The following is a 22,503-nucleotide window of genomic DNA, read 5'->3' on the forward strand; positions in this document are numbered from 1 at the left end:
AGTATGCTTACAGTTTATTAAAGCTGTTGAACATTATGTTAGCTGCATTTTAGAATTTTGGAACTCATTTAGAATATTTAAGTACATTTCAGAAGCTGTTTATAATGGAAGGGAAAAAACAATGCACCAATGGAATTAAATTAAATGAATGCCAGTGAGAGCTTGAACTGCAGTTTCCTGCTGAGAATTTACCATATTTTCTCTGTAGACATTTTTAATTAATATTTTTTCCAGTCTTTCCAACAAAAAATCAGAGGAGTAATCACAAGGTTTGCCTACTCTCCCCTATTGATTGGTTGTTTCCAAATGGAAGATACATTTTGCTACACTTACAATACTGTTAACTCCCCCTCCTTCTGAAACCAGAAACGTTTTTCAGGTATGTTTCTTAAAAGCACAAAATGAAAATTTGAATGAAATAGAAGCTGAGTTATTCCTAGGGGTGCCTTTAAAATAAGAAAGTGCCAGCTGTGCTTTTGAAATTTCTCCTGTATTGCTGCAAATGTCAGTGAGGAATGAAGTTCTCCCCTTGGAAAATGATGATTCAGGATTATGATGTGAGTCTGGAGACTGGTAAATTTGACCAGTATCCTGATCTATTACAAAAAAACCCCAGTTGTTTTTCAGCTCACCACCAACATTACTTTCCCAATAAACAAGGCCCCATTAGGATAACTGGACATGATCTGAAGTGTTTATTATAGTGTCCTAGCTCTGTTTCATAAAATGTTTTGTTATAATTTTGTCTGCATTATTTCAGAAAGAAATCTTTCATCAGCTTCTAAAATCCAAAATTAAGAAAGCAAACAGCAAATGCTGCTGTTTTCAGTATCTTTTCTCTCAGATACTATGTTCCTGGCCAAAATATGATTCAGCATAAGATACCCTCATTAAAACAAGCTCTCTACTTAATAAATCTTGCCAGAATTTTTTCAATAAAATACTTCTAAAGAACTCAATGTTTAAAACACAGGAGTACACACATATTTAATTAGTTGCTCTAAGTCCAACACTAGCAGACTTATGCTGTACTACCTCTTTAATTTTTATTAAATCATGTAATCCTTCAAATTGCCAATCTGATGAATAAGAAGCTTTTGATTTTATAACACGAACAGTTATGATTAAGACTAGTAATTAAAACACACCATCTTCCTCAGCTGTAACTGGAGGCTTGAATTTTAAAGTGAAGACCTTTCTTAGCTTACAGTTGGCTGAAATAGTAATTCCATCCAAGGACTGGAAGAGAGCTCCTCTGAATATTTTATAGGTAAACGTTACCAAGTCAATACACATATTGCACCACTAGAAAAGAGAAACAATATTCTTTAGTAAAACCCATGAGCTGAGTCTAACACACCTTCTATACAAATAAACAAGATGGTCTTGAGGAGAAATGCAGGAGTTGTCATTCAATTTGCAGAACTTTAATATATTTTATACAAGTACTCATATGTAAAATTTAGCTGATCAATGGTTGAAATTTTAAGGGAAAAGAAAAGTAAAAACATAATGATTGTACATGCCTAATTTCCTTATAAAGTCTAAGTAGAAATATTAGCTTCTAATCAACAAACAGCAAATAATTTTGAGAAAAAATTTAGGTGCATACATTACTGTTCAGGAAGTTTTGGAAGGAAAGTAATGCTTGTTTTGATGACACCAAGCAATGGACTGAAAAATTCAGTATTTAATTATATCTGATACTTCTAGTGATGAGGTTAAAAAATGGAATAAATTGTAGCAATACAATACAGAAAGCTAGCATGTGAAAATGCAAACTATGTTCTGCTGATAGAACAAACAACTTATTATATGTCCTGATTCACAACCCCTCATGCTGATAATAACAATCAGCTTGTGCACACAGTAAGTTGAACGATCAGAGTCATGTAAAAGATCTGTCTAATCACTGAAAGCAGCATGCTCCCTCCTTTAAACAAAAGCAATGGTAAAAAGGCAGATAACCATTTAAGGGAGACAGATATGTATTCAGATACACTAAGGAATATAGATCTACTCTTTAAGGTTGGTCAAGCATTAAGGTTATTAAAATATTTTGTCATTATAAATGATCAGAGCATCTAGACATATATGATTCATGCTTTATTATCTAAATTAAAATTCATAACTGAAGTTCATCTTCTGTTTCAATTTAACTTGGTGTACAGTAATGCACACGTTAATCCTGAAATACCTGTACTAGTCTGACACCAACTAACTAAAATTACACTGAAGATAAAGAATTTAATTTCATTGGATTTTGAATTAACAGCAACTTCAGGGGTATGATCTGATACATATTCATTAAAAAAAATCCAACTACTTCTTCCCATAAAATAGAAAACTTCTCAATTTTAAGTTACCACAGTTGCTATTACTTAACCTATCTCAACAAAAGTTATAAATTCAGAGGTTTTTTTGTAAAATATTTTCTCTCATGTCTAGCCTTAAATTCACAGCTGCTTAGTATACTGTTATCTAGTTCTCTTCATGCAAATATACATTTTAAAATATTTGAAATCTAACTATTCTTATATCAAGTTTATTTTCTAAAGCAGATTTTGAGACTCCAATCTTTACATGGTTATACAGTAACCATCAGGCTTTGTATCCTGTCAGCTATTACTGTATGTTGTGGCTGGGCATGGCAGAGGGGAATGAGGAGAAGAAAAAGGTTTTTGTTTTGTTCTCATCTGTTTGACATACAGATTGTTCTATATATACCAGCATTTGGAAGAACCTGAGGAACGTGAAAGCAGCCATCAGCTGCAGCCTACCTGCAGTGAATGTCATCAGAGGTCACTACAGGAGAAGGGACATGTGAGCAGCAGCACTATCATGAAGAATTATCAGGGACACAGAGAATTTTATAGAGGCTGGATCAACAGGAAAAGTTTAGAAGCATCACAAACAGCAGTAACTTTATGAAATGAGAATGAATTTCTAATATAAGAAGAAGGATGGAAGAGGTGCAGCACTAAGTGCTTCTGCTGCCTCTTGGTAAAGGACACACACAAGTATCAGTAGGAGCTGAGTTCTAAACAAGCAATAATTTCAAAAAGTTCATAATATACACAAAATATTTCTGATTAGAAAACATGCTCAGCCTCAGTCCAGGTAATATTCCCAAGGTACCTACTATTTTGCGCTTGATCATAAACAGAGGAATTTTTGCATGCAGAGGGGTTACAGACAGCTCCTTGTGGACCGTTGACAAATACAATCTTCTTTTAATATTGTCAAAATCAGTTATCCTATAAAAGAAAAGTCAGGAGAGAATGGAACAGATCTTTGTCAATTCAATAATCCAGTATCTTTGGGAAATCACAAAAAACCTGTTCATGTGCAGAACCTTTATGTCAGTGACAGCAAATATGGAATTTAGAAATTCTTTTACAAGATGAGTAATGAGATTTCTTTCTCCAATTCAAACTTCGTGGCTATATCCCTGCATATATAAAATCACTTTACATGCTAATTTCATTTCAACAGTCTACACTCTTTGCTAGATTTCCACAGCCCTTCAGAGTATGAAAGAATTCAATTTGTATGAACTAAGAACTAAGTAGCCTTTAATAATCACAAGTCTTTTTGGCCCTTAAGCTTGTCTTATCTTGGGGCCTGCTAACTAGAAAAACATTATTTGCTTTCTTTTCCTAGAAATGCCTCTGTCACTGCATATAGATTTTTTTCCAGCTCAAAAGTAAACACGATACATTGTCTATCTGTTTTACTTCACGAGGACTTATCTTCAAATGTGAATTATAATGCAGTAGTTTATTGCTCACTATTCAGGTCATCTCAAAATGATACCAAGGACACTGAATTTCAACATTTCTAATAAATTCAGACTACAGCCACAGTCACAAAAAATAAAGGGGGAAAAAAAAAAAAAGGTTTCCTTTAAACTGATAAAGAGGGTCATTTTTATGTCCTGTTTCCTTCAAGGCTTGTTAGGAGCTGTAGTGGTGTTGGCTGAGACCCAGTTAAATTTCACCAGAGTGTCTTGGAGAGTTCTGTGCTTTGGGTTTGTGCTGGAAGCAGTGTTGGTAACTCAGGGATGTTTTCATTGCTGCTGGGCACTGCTTACACAGAGCCAAGGCCTTTCCTGCTCCTCACCCCATCTCACCAGCCAGGAGCCTGGGGATGTATGAGGAGCTGGGAGGGGACACAGTCAGGACAGCTGATGCCTGCTGACCCAGGGGATGTTTCAGACAACGCAGTGCCATGCTCAGCAGAAAGAACTGCAGGGAAGGAGAAGGAATGGGGGAAGCTCAGAGCTAGGTTGTTTTCCCATGCAGCCATCACACAGCATGAAGCCCTGAGCTCCTGGAGATGGCTGGACATGTGCAGGCCCATGGGAGGAGCTAATGCCTTGTTTAGATTTTGGTTCCATGTGCAGCTTTTGCTCCCCCTATTAAACTGTCTTTATCTCAGTGCACAAGGTTTTGCACTTTTAGCCCTGTGCATTCTCTTCCCCAGGAGTGAGAGGGGCTGCTGTGGCTCAGCTGCTTCCTGGCGTGAAACCACAACAGCAGCACAGCCTTGACATTCCCCAGCAGTCCTCCCTCAACACTCCAGAGCACAGATATCACTTTAAAGGCTGCAGTCTGGGAGAATATGCTTAATGTATGGGGAAACAATGATTAATTTACCTATTATTTTGAACAAGCCTATTTCTAACAGATGGGTATTTCTCTGTAATTAGCAGCCCCTCTGAGATTACAAATACTTATAAAAACCAACTTTTTGTCACTACTTAGTGTTGCTAAAAGTAATTACTCATAATCATTCAAATGCTGGGTTTTACTTTAAAATAGTGAGACTGCCCTCTAGCCTTGGTTTGCTTGTGTTTTTTTTTTTTTTTTTTTTTAATTTATTACTTAAAACACTTTTTCATTAGCTAAGGACTATCTGTAGCTTAAATAATGAAATGCCATCACCCAAAATTTGCAGAATAACACCCTAAAACATTCATAGATTTCCTTAGGTCAACTTAGGAGGACATTAACTCTGGGGCAAATGACATATTTTAGTTATTTTTGCCGATTTGAGAGTTTAAGCAAGCACAGTACAAAGTATACTGCAGCTATGTAAACATCAAAAGGTTCTGCCAGTACAGAAAATGAAAATACATAAGCACTTTCAGGTTCCCCCATAGTCACTAAGACTATCAACCAAAGCAAACTGTTCACCAGCTTTCCAGAACTTGCTGATTCTTTCCTCTCCCTTGCAGATAACCTGACCTTTAATCTATTCATCCTCATAACATGGGTGGGCAAATGAAAACAAAATGGAAGATTCTACTATCTGTTTAATTTTTAAAGACTGGCAGTTCCTTTTAAAAATCACACACACTTGAAAAGCACAAATTCCACTACTGTGCCAAGAAAAAACTATTATACTCTCACTATTGGAATTGTTAGACATGAGAGATTACAGAATCAGCTGCACATATTTTTATGAATGGACTAATTATACCAAGTCCTTGAAAACTGATTTCATCGGAACACCTCCAAGTGTCTTACACTGCTGGTACCTGGGCTTGATCTTATTTTTGAAGAAGTTTAAACAAGATGTGAAATAATTCCATGAAGATCACCAACAAATGGGCCACATGGCTAAGCTTTTGATTAAGGCATAGTGCCACCCACCACTTTACTTCCCACATAGCCTTTGGTGAAAAACCTTTGAATCTAGTTTCCAGAAGCTCTTCACTCTAAATCTTGGGTATTCAGAAGTGCTAAAATTTGGTGCACCCAAAAAGTCCAAAGCAGTGGCTGCTTGAAACTCCCTGCATTTCTTGGTTGCATTTAGAGCTGAGCAATTATGCTGAGAAACCAGGCAGTTGCAATTAAGTCATGCATATCTCCAAACAACTGGCAATGAAACCTAAGTTCACTCTATACTATCAATTCAATATGTTTAAATTTTATTATTTATTTCTTATATGAATAGGTTTATCTCTCTCCCTCATGAAAAAAAGAATAAGAACCTTGGTTATAGAAGGGCCATTGGTAAATTTACAACTCAGTTACATTCCAGAATGTAACACTGAACACATTTGTTAAGATCAAAAGACATACATTTATATCAGACTCTGTCATATCAGTCATAAGTAAGACTTTTTATGACAATAGATGTGCCATAAGGAAGGGGCAAACCTGAGATGCACAGATATAATCACTCCTAAAGAAGTGTAATTTATTTCTGTAAATACATTTAAAATAATAAAAATACTTATATTCTACAGGCAAAAGTAGGTGAAACATTCAAACAGGCAAATTAAAAAAAGAAGGTGGCCTTAAAATTATATAAAATAATTTATCTCCCAGGAGAAGGGAGATAATTATTTCAGAGTTAGTGTAACTTTCAGACTTTTCAATTACATTGCTTATTGGAAAATAAAAATAAAGAAATTTCTGAAATAATTCAGACAATGGGAGCTAGAACATCAGATCTCTCAGTTACAAAATGACTCTGGAGTACTTTTGGTGACACACAACTTTTTTTCCTGCTATCCAAAAGCAGAACTTATGTTAAACCTACAATAGCAAGAAACATCTGCAGCACACGTCTTGATTTTCAAAGATGAATTTAAAAAATCTATATGGGAGTTAATGTATTTTTATTATGTCTGTGCTTGAGTATTTATATCTAAGGGTCAGACGTGATAGAAAAGTAATGAGACCATGTTGAGAAAAATGAGGTGGTCAACAAGAAAATCAACCTCATTTATAATAATATTCCTGTGATCAGCAGGTGCATAACTCTTCCAGCTATGGTCATTAACTGCATTCATTTCACACTTAACATCTACATTTGCAAGCCATTTGAAAGTAAAATTACCTTCCAATTCAATTTTCAATTTTATTTTACATCTTCAAATTTGATTGACTATTTTCCTCACAATGGTAACTATAGTGAGATTGCAAGTGAATGGTAGCAACTAGCCAAGAGCACAGATAGACTCATCTGCTCAGATTGCCTATTCACTTTGCTTCTGTATGGATAATAATTTATAACCATTTGTTAATGTTCAATTCAAGGCTAAAAATGAACTAAGGAAAAAACAATACTGAACTGTTGAAGGGATGCTCCATTTTTCAGGATCACTTGGTCTTCAAATGAAAGTGTTTTTCTCTTTATAAATGATGTAAACAGAAAGTTTACCAAACATGAAGGCAGGTATTTCATGGACGTTGCTAAGCTCCCATGCAATTTAATACTAACAGAAATCTCTGCACCCTGGCTAAAATCCAGGGAGAATTCTCTGCTAATGCTTCACTATTGGTACATTATTATATTAGTACTTAACAACTGTAGTGCCATTTTCTCCACAAAAGGCATGTGCTTCCTAAACATTACACGGTAGCAGCATTATCATCATCACCTCCATTTTGAAGACAGAAAACAAAAGAATACCAATTGTCATGTTATTGATTTGCCATGTTTTCAGATTCTCAAATTTCCTTATTCAGAGGCACCCTGTACTTCACATACATTTTATTTCATGTGCTACTTGTAAATTGGTCTTGTAGGAGATACTAGGTTACTGAAGTGGCTGCCTGATGATCTGCAATCCAGAGCAATGTATCCTGCTCTCATAAAACCAGAAGTGGTTACGTTGAAAATCATCAAATCTCTACAAAACAAGAGATCTGGAAGACTGATATGTCACCCAGACCTAGAGAACAAGTTGTACTGTATACTGGAATTTCCTGTTGATAGTGTTTTTTTTTTTTCTGGAGAGCATTAAGGAAAAAAATCCACAAAGTGCCCTTAACCAGTATCCATAAAGAGGGAGCAACACAAATGGCAGGCACAAAACAGGAATTATCAAATCTGGTTGTTAGAATGAAAATCTTTCAAAATATGAGCAGTTATGAAGAAATGGTGAATCCTGATCTCTCCCAACCAAAATATAAATAATTAGTACTTTAGTACTTATTAGTGCTTCCATCTAAAGTTCTAGAAGATGTGATGACTGGGAGAGTTTAAGAATTTTTTTACTTTCAACAATATGAGTTAAAATCCCTTTGCAAATGATGAAATTCAGCATACCCTAATACTTCTAAGAATATTCCTGAATTTCACTCCTGCTTCACAAAAAAAAAAAAAATCAACAAACATGTATCATGCTACTAAATACCAGAATTTCAAGTAATCTCTCAGCTGAATCTATTCAATAAAGTTTACCTTCAGTCTCTATCTAAAATCATCCAATAATTTCAGATGTACACAATAGAATTAGCATCTATGTCCTGCTTTGAATTTTAAGATGTTGGTCTAAGTTTTGCAAGACTAACCAAGATTCATATTGTTCTGTATCTGAAAACATGCTGGGTGTTTAGGTTAACATGAATAATTTATGATATCTCTGTCAGCAAAGCTAAAATGATGACTGATTATGATAGCATCTAATTCACATAAATTCAAACTGTTACAGTATCTATGAATAAATTAGCTATGCCTGTAAAACCTATTATGTTGTGGTTATTAAAAATCTCAAAGTAATAAGCTTATATTTATAGAAACAACTGTTTGAAAACAGGAAATATGGTACCAAAATATATATTTCACTGTACTGTCCACAGGCCTTGCAATAAGATTTCTTATCAGCAAGCACAACTACTTCAGGAATAAAGAGATTTTAACCCTTTTCCCCAACAGATTCCTTCATACATAACTAGTTTCAACAGAAAACTTATCAGGTATGTTCCAGAGTCTGAAATTCTCACAGAGTTTACATTAATTCAGAATATAACAGGAGTTGATGCGTTATGGAGCTGGCTAAGGCTAGTGGCAAGCAAAGCTAATTTGACTATGAATAGTGGGACAGTAACTGAGCCAACCTGTTGATGAGCACTTTGCCAGTTGAGCAAAGGTTGAAACACTGAGGCTGGAGCACCAGGAAGAATTAAGTAATTAAGAGACATAGGTACCATTAGAGTGAACGAGCAATCATGTGAATCCTCAGCACATTCTGTCAGGAAAGATGGTCCATGAGGTACTGAGTGAATCTAGGAAGTGGCAGCACACCAGAGCCCCATGGTGCATTAATAGCAAGCACCAAGCCCAGGCTTGGGGGCAGCAGCAGTTCCCACTGACATGGGCATGCTTGCTCTGCAGGTTTTCATGTCACAGCTGAGGGGATCTCTTGAGAGAACTCAGACCTCCCCAGCTACAAGTTGTGCCACATGTGATTTACAGCTGTTTATTATGCTAAGATTTAAACAAGTTTGAAGCAGCATGAATTGGCCATCAGTGAGAGAGGCAGCGTGACTTCAGAGCTGCAGCAATGGATGAGTAAGTACCATGCCTGAACTGGGAAAAAAAGGTTGAGCAATACACAGGGACTCATAAAAGACCCCAAAATGTTTCAGTACATAACCAGGAACTGAGCATCTCATCCTTGTTCTTACACCAGACCAGTCTACTCTTTTTGTTTTGTTTCCTTTTTTAATTTTTTTTTGATGCTGTGGTACAATTTCAAGGTCTGTTTCCTCACAACTGCTCTACTCATTTGCTGTAAAAAGATGTGCTAATTTCATGTGATACCCAACACTGAGAAAAACCATATCAGAAACAAAGTATGACCATGACTTCCATTACACTTCTTTAAGAATAAATGTTTGAATGCTTGTCAAAATGCCAAGCAGAAGTACTAACACACCCACATGTCCATGTATTGGGAATTAAAGCAAAAATGAACAACACAAGCCAGATGCTGTTTTCTTTTACATGCAAATGTTTTTTCAAACATTGAGTTACCTTTGCTTTTTCAGAAAAGTAGCAAAATCCATAACACTGAAGATTTAAGAACTGGCTAATGCATTTGCAGCAGACAGCTATATTCAGCATTACTAATAGCTTTGCTATTATTTGCTCCAAAAAAGCTGCATAAATTACAAGCTCTCTACCTTAGTTGTAATTTTATTATGCTTCATCAAATTTTTCATCCACAATCTATTTTACACATTTTTATGCAGATCAATACATTGACTGTTAATGTGGTGGTATTCATCTAATCATGACACATAAAAAGTATCTAAAATTCTATTAAGATTTTCTCTGAAGAAAAGATAAACCAGCTAATATATGGCTTGCACATTTCAGTATTTATGGCAGAAATCTCGAATGACTGCTTGACAGCAGCAAGTTAGACAGTTTAGCTCTGCTGATGCCAGCAGTGATGGATGGTCTTAAAGAAATTCTTGTTTGCTGACCAAATCAATCACTGAACAGAATGCAAAAGAAGATGAGGCTCAAACTAAATTCCTATTTCCATCTCTCTGCAGAATGGTAGAGCAAGAAATGCAACATAAAGCTTCATGCCCAGCTATTACAAAACTTGTCAGTGATTTTTACATAAAGTAAATTTCATAGCTTGGCATGCTATCAATTTTCACTTGAAGCTGCTCAAAGATTCAGCACTAAGTAGTCAGGTTGTGTAAGGAACCATCTCTGAACATTAAACTTCAGGCAGTAACAACACCATCAACACTGTCTGCAAACAAGCAAGAGATTTCTTTCAAAATATCTGAAAAGAAGGGAACTGAACAGCAGTCTCATGGCAAGAAGGACTTGTCTTTATTATTTACTGGATTATCTTAAGTCTGCTAGGATAAAATAATGCATTGTCTATTCTGCAAGTCTTGGAGGACTTTATGGGTACAAGTAAGTTATTGTTGATTTCAAATACAAAACTCAGTATTAAGACTATTTTTAAAGAGTTTTTATTAACTTTTTCATACAGTTGCACTAAGTGGGGAACAAATAATATTGTACTTTTAAGACATAAACACCTTCATTCCAAGTAACTGAAGCTACAGAGAAAATATAGTTAATATAGTTTATATGATATGCATTATATAGCAATATAGTATATGTTACATTAAAAATAAATAGAGCAAATAAAAAATACATGAATTTAAATCTATACAAGTACCTAAGAATATAATAAGAACATATATTTTCTTTTATAAGAGGGGCATAGTAAAGATGGGAACAGGAAGTAGAAAGAAAAGATGAAAAAAATGTAAAGTCTAAATAAGCTGGAAAGAGAAAAGGCAAATAAGTGTGGAATAGGTGATAGAAAATGTTTTTATCAAAAAAGCAAGCAATGAGAAAAATAAAATTACTAGAAGTAGGAAAGAAGGTGGCAAATACCCAAAAGAATCAAACTGAAGATAACACTACAAAAAAATCTGAATTCCTGCACCTGTCATTAAATCTCTTCCCCTGCCTGTAGAATGAACATGAGAAGCAAATCTTGGTTTTGAGTTGGTACTTGGTGTTTGGTCTCTGTGTGCTGCATGACATATCCTGTTTCTTTTGTCCTTTTGTCCCTTTAAATGCAAACTTACAGAAAGTCAAACAAAAATAAAATCCTTCTTTCTCTTTACACGATTTAATTGCTAATTTAACTGATATCATTCAACCCATCTTTTCTTGCAGGGTTTCTAATGGCCTAATATTTCTTTTCTTAGTCCAATCTCAGATATTCTATGGGCTACAAAGCTGAGTGAGTTGTGCTGTTTATATATAGTATAAACAGATGGTGTCACTAAGGGAGAAATGTTGTCCAAAGCCTGACAACTGCCCAAGTTTAAAACTCTATTAAATCATTTCACACCTAACTAATAAAATGTCTGCTTCTGCTGTGTCTCTCTTTCTTCACAGTGTGGAACAAATTATACTCATCAAGCACTCCACTAGTTTTTCTAGCTTTTAGTATTGGTTTTGTTGTGTTTTTCTCCTCTAGTTATTAGAATATGTATTTATTTTTGCCCTGGACCAAAGGGCCCTCTCTTATGACTTATGAATAAGTCTCTTATGAATTTTCAGGCAGTCCTCATGCATTAGTATTTTCATATGTTTGACAAATTTGTGCTCCATTTCTTTGGATTTTTCATCATCTTCATTCAGGATTTTTTTGAGTTTGTTCTGTCTTCAAAGGAATGTCAGTATTTAAAACATCTAAGAAATAATGATCTCATTAGCTTAATTACTTTTTATTGACTTGACAAGTCACCATGCTTTAATACAAAATATGCCACCACAATTAATGACTGCAATCAAGAATTCACTTTAAATATTCAAAGAAATTTTATGCATCTTACAGTAACTCAGTGGAGAAGTCTTTTCCCAATGGCACAAAAATCTGAAGTGTCAGAAATTGCTGCACCAGTCCCACTAGAAACAGGAAAAAAAAAAGTGCTGTGCGCATGCAGATGCACGTTTCACTATTCAGCATTTCAATTTTGTACCATATGCTATGCTTGTACAACACTATTTCCCAAGGTTCACACAACATATGAACACAAGAAAAACCTGAAGAAATCCAATTCAAACTGCAATAAAAGTATTGTTTTAAAAGTCCCATCTGTGGCTTTGGTGGAATTCTCATGAAAGCAAAAGAAACATTTTTTTTTTAGCTTACAATTTTTGTGCTTCAAGAGCATGAAGACAATAAATATCCCATAAGAATTATAAAATGAAGTAATACTGTCCTATCAAGATTGTTTTATAGTCATGTTACATTGACACTCATGTTGGTGACAATGTACACCTTGCTAAGCAACTTCAACAAAACTCTTGGGTAAGGATGCAATTCAGATCATGACAAGGCTGGTGAGTGGAGGTTTCTGATTTTTAGAATAATAGCAAAGGTGTTTGACTGAGGGAGCAAACAAAAAAATGCAGGTAGCTCCCTATCTAGGGAAAACAGTACAAAGCTGTCTGAATTGAAGCATATGTTGTTTTCTTAGATATTCCATCGGGGACAATACAAGCTGCTTTTCAATGCCTTCACAAGCCTGAACAGCAACACTGGCTCCTCCTCTAAAGAATGACAAATCAGAACTTTCTTCTTTTGAGGGCCAAATGACACCTTAAAACTTCAAATTAGATTTGCATATATGTATCTTTTATTTTGCAAGAGTACATGAAGTTCCAGTGCAACTGGGAGACCATATACTTGATTAATTAAATACTTTAGGTACATACACCTCAAGAGAGGAAGAGACCAGGACAGAAGGAAACAGAATGGTAACAGATGGAAACCTGACTGCAGTATTGCAGCATTAGCTAAAGTAAATTTAAAACCAAACTATTTTTAGCAGTGATTACCCACACAATTAATTCTTAATCCTCATTTTAATATTTAGCGACAGTTAGCAATTGTTCTTCTTTTAATTGTTTACTGTTTGCTATATTAGTTTATTGTACCATTGAAAATAAATGAGTTTGGTTTCTCAAAAATATACATTGCATTAATATTTATTTTAATGAAGATACAGCCAATTTCTTTTATGAAAATCAGACTAAACTTCAAGGCCTTACAGAGTCACCAGCCCAAACAATTTATTCTTTTTTTTTTTGTTTGTTTGTTTTTGGTGTTTATTGGAAAAAAACTTATGTCTTACTGAATACCCTGCATTAGAAGCACACTAGAAGATTCCCATTCCATTTGTTTAAAACCTTCTCAATTTTTTTTCAAAAGCAAGCAGTTAATTCTAAGCCAGCTCAATTCACTCCCACAAGCCTTATAAGGTACAGCACCCTGACACGGAGTTTACAGCATATGACTTCTGCATTGCAGACTGCTTGGAGTCTGGATTATTGTGGTGCAACAGACATCCTGGGAAAACACTCCATAGTACCCTCAAACACTGATTACATAAACACAGTGGAAATTCCGGTATTTGGGTATAACTTTCTTGTACCACTAGTGCTTATTTGATACAAAAGTAAAAATTCTTTAAAAAGTAAAATAAGAAAGGGGACAGGAACCTAGTTCACATTCATTAATGCCAGTAGAATTACTAACTGCAGTAAGTGCTGAATGGAGTCAGAGGTTATTTATCAGACAATGGTCTTTAGCAGGATCAGGTACAAAGTGAACTTGGCAGCACCAGGACATGTTAGATCTTCCCTACAACAATTACTCTAATATGGCATTTCTCTAAGTTTCACTTATTTGTCAGTGACCTGCTAAAAAGTTAATGAAAAAACTTTTCCTATGCTGAATTATGCCTGAACTAAGGGAGAATAATGTTTAGCATTCCAGTATAAGATTGAAGTAATAATCAGAACAGCATCACAGACATTTAATTTTTGATACTCACAAGTTTGTTTGGTTTCCCTTGGTAGCTTCATTTTGTTGATTAGACTGTTTCCTTCAAGTACAAAAACAAAGCCTTTTAGTTCTTTGTCGTATTCCTACAGAAAGGAACAACAGACATAAGCACCCTGATAAAATTCTCCTCCTGTTAACTAACCATGCTAGTGACATATCAGAAAATGCAGATGGCACTGCATGTATGACTGGTTCACATTTGATGGCAAAAATATCCACACAAATTTGTCCTTGTATGTTTTATGAACAAATATTGCTGACAAACAGGATTCACGATTCAGTGAGCAAAGCTCAATTCATTGGTTAACAGAGTGCCAAAATTACTTTCTAAATATTTAAACTAAAATTACACTGTGACCAACTCAGTCTGCAAGCAGGCATACAGAAGTAATTTAAGTAGTCATTTAGTCTGCCAAAATGACAGAACTGCAAGTGACAACTCCACTGTCAGGTCAAAGCCCTCATTACCTTCTAATTTTAACCTTCATTCACATTTTTCTGGTTTATGCTCTAGGTTTTATAGATTTCTTTAAAAACTTACTTTTGATATAGCTGATGGGTTGCCAAAAATCTTCCAATTTGCTCCTGGGTTCTTGCCTTGAGCACTGAATATTTCAACAAACCGGCCCCCCTATGATAAAATGGTTTAAGAATACATCAGCCAGTCAAATGCTCAGCACTAAATTATCAAGATGGGAACCTAAGAATCCCTCTGTATCATGTTGTTACCACAGTCAGTACTACTGATCAGTCAGACAGCAGAATATCAATAACAACTTCTAGACTACTATAACATATCAATTCTTGTAGTAAATATTTGGCTTTACTAGAAGATTAGAAGATAAAATTGAAGGAGTTTTAAAAAATTATTTTATCTATTATGTCATTATCTAAAAAGCCAAATTGTTGTAGATATTCAAAAACCATGCAAGAGATGACTAATTTATATTTGGATAAGATTTATTTCTACAATTTGTCAAATGAAGTGAGTTTTAAAGCATGCTGCTAAAAAAATAAAAGGTGTTGAGGATTGGATGTTTTGTCTGATTTCCAAAGAAATGAAGTTTACATCATTTGTCTACATATGTAAATGGCTCTGCCTACATATTTTGCAGTAACTTCTACTTACCACATTTCAACCTGATTTGAAAAAAACAAAAATTCACTAACTTTTCTGGGCCAACTTAAGCAGCCTGGGAGCAGACTTGTTCCAGTCAGTATCATCATAAAAAGGTTTAGGGCTTCATGAGGGAACAGAGAATTACTACTGGAAAAAGATTATTATAGATGTCCCTGTCAGGTGAAAACTCCTGGCACAGAGCAAGTGTCCTACTGGACATCAAGGAATCCAGACACAGGCTCTTGGGGAGGTTGGCTTTATCACCTCTGCTTAGGGAATTACTTGCTTCTAGATTTTTGCCATTTGATCTCGCATTTTTTGTGACAACTGATGCACTCAGCCTGCAGTTTGCTAGGCATTTTTCAGCAGCATGGTTGACCTAATCAATCATTACAACTCTGTCATTCCCTTCTCATTTCTAGTTGCCTGCACTCCCCAATTCTCTTTATGCTCAGCTGCCCAAGCAATTGCCTGCAAGTCAGAATGAGCAAGAGGGGCAAGCAAAAGAAATGCTCCTCAGATTAGTTTTTCAGAGAACATCAACTCTGCAGTGTATATGAATTAGGTATTTTCCTCTGCCCACACACACCTGGCAGCTCCAGCCACATGGCTGATCCCAGTGACTGGACTTAGTAAGTTTTAAGGAAATTCAAAATGGCAGTCCATGAACTGCACTCAAAATATTTTTTAAATTTACAATGGATGACTTTTTTAATATGGTATACTATCAACTTCCAAATTACCTCATTTATTTAAGGACTACAGGATCAAGGTCTCAAAAAATTAAAAAGATTTTTAACTGCCAAGCTGTATGTGCTTGCAGCAAATCTTAAACAAGTGGCTTTTTCTTCCATCTTTACAAATACATTTTGTTAATAACACAGCCTTTGAGTTAGCTCTAATTTGAGGTTAAACTGAACAGGACATGGGAAAATACCAGACATGACATGAGAAAATGTCAAACAAACAGTGATGCAACTCTTGCTGACAAAAGTTACTTGGTGCTGTGGAGGATGGTTGGGTTGCAGGAGGGGCCCCAGTTAATTTAGGCAAGAAACTGCCAAACTCCACAATCAACTGGAGGGGAGTATGGGGCATCTTTGGGAGCACAATCCTGCAAAGCCAGTGGCAGCTAGGCATCAGAAATTCCAAGAAAAGCTGAGACAGACTATGGAACAGCATCAGAAATATCAATTTTGGGTACAGAAGTAGCACATCTGGAATCAGTGGGGAAAATTCTTGGGCTGTTCTCTTGGGATTGGACTGGTGCATAGAAAGGGAGAGCAAAGTGTGGTGGAAAGAGATGCCAGGAAAGAGTAAAAGGGATAATGAAGTTACAAATAATGTGACTGCTGTTGTCACAAGCTTGTGCTGGACCAAGGGAATAAACCAACCCCCTTTTCTGACTACACCTCAGGAGCTGGGACTCCTTCCATGACTGCATGGAAGCAGAAGTGCCTTCCCTGGCCCACAAGGGTGAAGAAGAAAAGCCACTGGCAAACTCATGTTGTGCCCATTCTAGACCTGAGAGCTACCCATTACTTCATAACACTTCTACAAAAATACTGAATTATGAAACACTCCAAAACACTCCTGTAGCTGGACTTTTTGCACCTCAGCATAAGCTATTTTAATTGAGCTCTCTCAGAGACAAAATGAAAATGGGTAAAAATTAGAATTATTTCTGTTTTACCTGATAGTGGTTTCTGAACATTTTTCCAGCTTTCATAGGCAGAAAAGAATTTTAGCTTCTCAATCAGTAAAGACACTTGCAAGCTATGCTGAAAAACAAACAAACAACTTTATGTAGGATTTGACATGAAAAATATCCTATAATGACACTTCAGCCATATTTTAAACATGTGAATACTATTATAAAGTTTTTTTTTGAGTAGAAATGTGTATCTACTGCATCAGAGTGCTACTGCAAAAGAATTAACACCAAAATAATATTAATATTGACCCTGTCTTGGACAACATTCTCTTTGTGCATCAAGTACTCAGGGCTGCCTTTGCTCATATTCCAAGTAGAACTAGTAATTTTAGTCAGCCCTTATTTTTAATCAATGAAGACCTTCTCATTCTTGGAAAAACATGGAAAAAACCTCAGAAAAATGGAAAAACAATCAGATATTGTAAATTTACCCCATGCTGTTTCCAGAAATATTAGTTTATTAATTTTTTTTTTATTATAAGGAAAATGAAATTTAAAAAAACACAGCATTTGTAACAGGCCTATCAAAACTTGTAATTAGTACTTTGATCAAATTTAATTAATATGGTCACTGCACTTCTAAACGCCAGTTGCATTATTCTGTGTTTTAGACCATTTTCTATAGAGATTTTCCACTTGTTGGCATTTTAAAAAATATTACTACATTAATAGTTATATTGAGCTACTTAATTACAAACAAGACATTTTAGAAATACCTTTTGAAGAATGCACTTTTAAAGCAAGTGTATTAGCCTTTTCCTTATCTCTGAATGTTCACTTAACATAAAGATTACTTATTTCTGAAATCACTGTTCATTTTTCTGTCTGCAGCCCTATCTTTGTTATCATCTACAGCCTTTAAACAAGCCAGAACTACTCAAAATTGTATGATTCACGTCTTGATGAGAAGTAGTGGCACCATGAAACTGTTTTGATTCCCTTTGTCAGAGCAGAATGAGAAGGACCTGTGAGTGAGAGAGGGGAGCCAAGCCCTCCTGATGAGTCTATCCCTGAGTCACACTCTGAGGCTCTTGTTATTCTAGAACTGAGGATTTACCCATCACCCAGGTTTTATTTATTATTAATTTTAAGTGAAGGAGATGCAAAGGAATACACTGCTTTTTCCTTGGGTGAAAGCATTTTTACTAACTTTTGCTTTAAACATCAGTTTCAGACTTGCCAAGCATCATGCACCTAGCACAGCCCTCACATATTCTGCAGGTCTGTTATGCCTCATTACATCTCAGGAGAAATATTAGGACTAAATAAATGTGAAGAATTCTAATCTAAAAGTCACTGCATAAAAAGTTTTAAGTTCTGAGACTGAAAAAACTAACTCATCTCTTTCAGGGGCTACTACCAGTATTCTGGCTTAAAATTTGTCATCAGTGCAGTTGTGTTTCAAAGTGACATTCAGATGGACAAGGTAGCTCATCTGCTGATTTGCAGAACATATTCTAAGCAGACTCGGAAAACTGATGACTGTCGTAGGTACCAAATTCATAACCAGGTGACTCCTCCTAAATTCAGTGGAAGGTAAACTGACCCAAAGTTTACAAGCAGTTGTGTTTGGACAAGTCATTCTGCTACAAAGCTGATCATTGTAAACAACTCTGTGAAATCAGCGAAATGTCAGTTTGTTTTTCATTAAGGCAGGAAAAATACTGCAAGTGACATTGCAATACATCTTTGCTGTTATATTGCTTAATTATAACTTACCAAGTTTCATTACTACAAATGAAGACTAGAAATTACCTTTGCTATTAAGATTGGTAGCCACTAAAACCATTAAGTGAATGACATATTTGTCACGTAATTACTGAGGTAATGTTAAAAAGTGCTTCTATTATGCATCAAGTATTATTGTGTTTAATTATAGTAAGCTATTCTTAAAGGAGCGAACATTCTGGAAAATTGATAGTTCTGGTATTTTTCCTCTTTTCACCTTTCCTCTTCCCAGTCCCTCCAGAAAGTCTAAAATCCAAGAGTACTTAAAATACAGAGGGACTATTTAAAAAAAATCAACAGCAATTTGAAATGCAAGTCCTCAATTTTTTGCACAGATATGATATAAATAGGACTTTTCTGACATCTTTGTAGAATGCCATAAATTAGTAGCTTTCTCATTTTTCAGTCACAGGTCAAAATTATTTTTTTTTGTTACCCTGAACCATGAACCATGTATGTCTGTCCAACTGAAAACACAGACTTACATATCAGTCAATGACAAATAATCAAGAAAGTAATTTATAAAGTTAACCAACAATGAAAGATATTTATTTTTTAATAGATTCCTATCTGAATTTACCTTGCGATGTCTTGGTTTGTGCAGTGACTTTGGTCATAGTTTCCCCGTGCTTTTTACATTAACAATAAAGTAGCAGTATCCAAAGAGTCCCTTATTCCTTCCATTCACCCAAGACACTCAGGACTTTCCAAAAATATCTCCATTCTATGACAGCTTCTTATGTCTATTTTAATAATATTTGGTGTTTATGTAGCCCTGGATTCCAACAATTGGTCCTTTGAAAGTAACAAGCAAAAAGAGTATTTCACAAACAGCAATGCAAAGAGAGCTCATGCTTTCTTAATCTAATTAGTACTAAGCACTGTTCTAAATCCAGGAGAGACAAGGATGGACAGACTCACACAGACCTAAAACCCTTCACAGTCATGCTTAGTCCCTTATCTTAAAAGGCACTATTTAAATAAGAATACAAACTTCTGATCAATATCCCAGTGTTGGAAAAGCAATGTTTATTTAAGATTTTTTAATTCCAAAGTCGTATCTGTGAAGCAAAATAAAGTGAATTTGCACATACTAGTAATTTGCGTTGAAAAATGACACGAATACACTATTTTTGGCAGGGCACACAGGCTTAGACCCAAGACTGTTCATACATATAACTCACCATCACGGGCCCAAAGCCAGAGCTGATTTATGGTGCCTGGGACACGCCAGGGAAAGCAGTTCATCACTGGTGAAGGGTTTTAGTATCTCCCAGACAAATGAATTCCACATATTAAATATTTAAAGCTGAGTTTGTAACACCACTATATATTTTCTCAAAATACAAGTTACCATAACAAATGAGCAGAAAGACCATTAATAAGCTATTGCAAGGCTACTGCTGCTCCAACGGGAAAAGCTTTTATGCGCAACGTGCAGAATTAAGGGGAAAAATAACTTAAAATCGAGGCTTTCGCTTTATAAAAACTGGACCGCAAAACGCTTTGACACAAGACCCGCGACCACCTGCGGCTCCCCCTTCGCTGCGCAGCTACAGCGGCCGGGGCTGGGACTAGGGTGGGGTTCGGGGCCGGAGTCAGGACGGGGATCGGGGGCGGGGATCGGGATCCGGGATTGGGGTCAGGATATCAGAAGGGGCCGCCGAGCCCGGGGAGGTCCGTCCCCGCCGGGTCCCACCTGTGTGAGGGCGGCGGGGCCGTTGAAGATGGCGGCGCGGGCGGGGCGGCCCCTGAGGGCCGGTACCGGCTCGGGGCAGCGGCGGCCGCCCCTCGGGGCTGCGGGGTGCTGATGCTCCGTGGGGGCTGCGGGCCCCAGGTGCCCGGCCCCGCGCCAAGTCACTCACAAATAGCCCAGGCTGTCGCAGAGCCTGTGCTGGCGCCTCACAGGTGCCCCCAAGCGTGTGGGAAATGACGCCGTGTCACCCAGGGCCCGTGCAGGTGCCTCAAGTGCAAATGTCGCTGACATGTCAACTCATGAAACATATTTGCCCTTTCCCCTTTAAGACTGCATTCTCAAATATATGTCGTTGGTTTTTTTTTTTTCCCTTTTGTTTTGTTTTGTTTTGAGAGGGATGAAGGGTGAGCTACATCAAAGTCCTTGGTTTTTAAGGAATTACAGTGGCCTCGGAGGTCTGGCATTTTTCCCTACGAGACAGAAGCGAGAAGGACAGCCCCATTAGTTTAACATCACTGAAAAGTGCAAGCAAACACCTCCCGATGACTTCAAAAACCCCTGGGAACAAGGTTATGGGCAACCAATTTGATCTGTGGTTTTATAATGAGATATTAGTCAAAGAACATCTTCCCTTGAAGTGACTGCTTTTTTGATCACAGCATTTCATGAAACTTTGTAGCTTTTTCACAGAAAAGTACTGGAACGCCGTTTTCTTCCTCAAAGTGTGTCTTAATGTTTCTATGAAGAGCAATTATTAAGAACTTTGTTACCCATCACAGCATAATGAAATAGTGAACTGGAAGGGCTGAGAAGCCAGTGGGACCTGCTGTGCTCAGCTCACCATTGCTCTGCTCTCCTTCCTCGCTTTTCGTCCTGAAGGTACCATCCTGATTTTGCCAAGGAAGGGAAGGAGTTAAATCAGTTTTAGGATGTATTTAGCTTTCTCATTTTACCTTAGGATTTTCAAAGAAATCTGATGTTGTTTTATCATACACTGGATTATACTGATTAGAGTTCTTAGGTATTGGAGATAAGGAAAGCAATAATACTAAAGCAGAGCTACAGGTAATTAAATGAAAACAGTTAATATAACAAGGACAGAAGAGAGACAACAGTAGGAAAAGAAAGGTTAAAAAAATGTTGTGGAGTTCTGTAGCCAACAGAAACTACATAGTTCATTACATACGGTTTAACCTGAAGTAGTTTTGAAATTAATTATACATAGTACTGTATAAAAAAACCCTGCACCCTTTCTGACAGGAGTTATCCTAAGGTCTGAGTAGTTTAGAAATCCTGGTTAAAAACTGAGATTTGGGCTGAAAAACCTAAAGTCAAAATGGTGTATGAAGCAGCCATCTGTGAGTGTAAGGTGTAATAAGCTACCTGCCTGCTGGGGGCAAAACTGGGCTGTCCAAGTGCCCTTTGCCAGCTGCCATTGGAAATTTGTTTTAGATACACTGTGAGGGGAATTTCTTTCCGCTGTTTTTTTCCAGTTTTACAGAAAAAACCCTCATATCTTGTGGCCCAAAAATTACAGGTAATGTAAGACTAGCAAGGAATCTTTTGTCATTAAATTGGTCCATCCATAGCCTGAGCATGTCATACTTCCATAGTTTGTTTTGAAATTATGGTGATGTGGGAAACATTGTAAAAATTGTGATGAGACAATCAAGGTGTTTGTTATGATTAATTATTTGAGATTGCAGCTGTAGGTTTGAGGTTGGCTGCAGTTGATACCTGAGCTGTTGGGTTATGCCTTTTCCTTTGGCTAAATATTTGAAGCCTCTGTGCAGTGTACAACTACTAAAGCCCTGGAAAGGCAGAGTGTTCAGCAAGTGCCTGGAATAATTCGGGAAAAACTGTGAGAATTCAAATACATTTATCTTCACCCCTTACATGTTAGAACATATTTCAGCGAAGAGATTTCTATTGTGTCTTGGACTAAGAAAATGGAACACATGAACATCCCTTCTTCTCATAAATAACCCAAGCATAAGGTGTGGTTAGGTCTCCTGTCTTAAATTAAAATACTGAGAAGTTGGGAGCATCATGCTGAGAAATGAATTGATTTAATTTAGGAGAGTATTCAATGTGCATTA

The 22,503-nt window shown here is 36.4% G+C and overlaps 1 protein-coding gene across 10 annotated transcripts in view; it reads right to left on the reverse strand.

The window, feature by feature from the left end:
* The window catches only part of CFAP20DC (CFAP20 domain containing), a 62,942-nt gene extending 42,396 nt beyond the window's left edge, over positions 1 to 20,546 (reverse strand). For 5 of the 10 annotated variants that reach the window (XR_010368641.1, XM_064432888.1, XM_064432884.1 and 2 more), the window contains exons 1-8: positions 20,408 to 20,546; positions 19,289 to 19,503; positions 16,960 to 17,047; positions 14,688 to 14,777; positions 14,136 to 14,229; positions 12,129 to 12,201; positions 3,143 to 3,257; positions 1,149 to 1,305 (exon numbers count right to left, since the gene is read on the reverse strand). Coding sequence is in view for 9 of the 10 variants with exons in the window: in XM_064432888.1 (XP_064288958.1) it covers positions 1,149 to 1,305; positions 3,143 to 3,257; positions 12,129 to 12,201; positions 14,136 to 14,229; positions 14,688 to 14,777; positions 16,960 to 16,995 (565 nt within the window). In the remaining variant the exon portion in view is untranslated. The other 5 variants (XM_064432889.1, XM_064432887.1, XM_064432886.1 and 2 more) reach the window with 5 other exon arrangements.
* Between the last annotated feature and the right edge of the window lie 1,957 nt (positions 20,547 to 22,503).

Source organism: Passer domesticus, chromosome 9 (genome assembly GCF_036417665.1).
Source record: "Passer domesticus isolate bPasDom1 chromosome 9, bPasDom1.hap1, whole genome shotgun sequence".
In the NCBI taxonomy this organism is placed as follows: Eukaryota; Metazoa; Chordata; class Aves; order Passeriformes; family Passeridae; genus Passer; species Passer domesticus.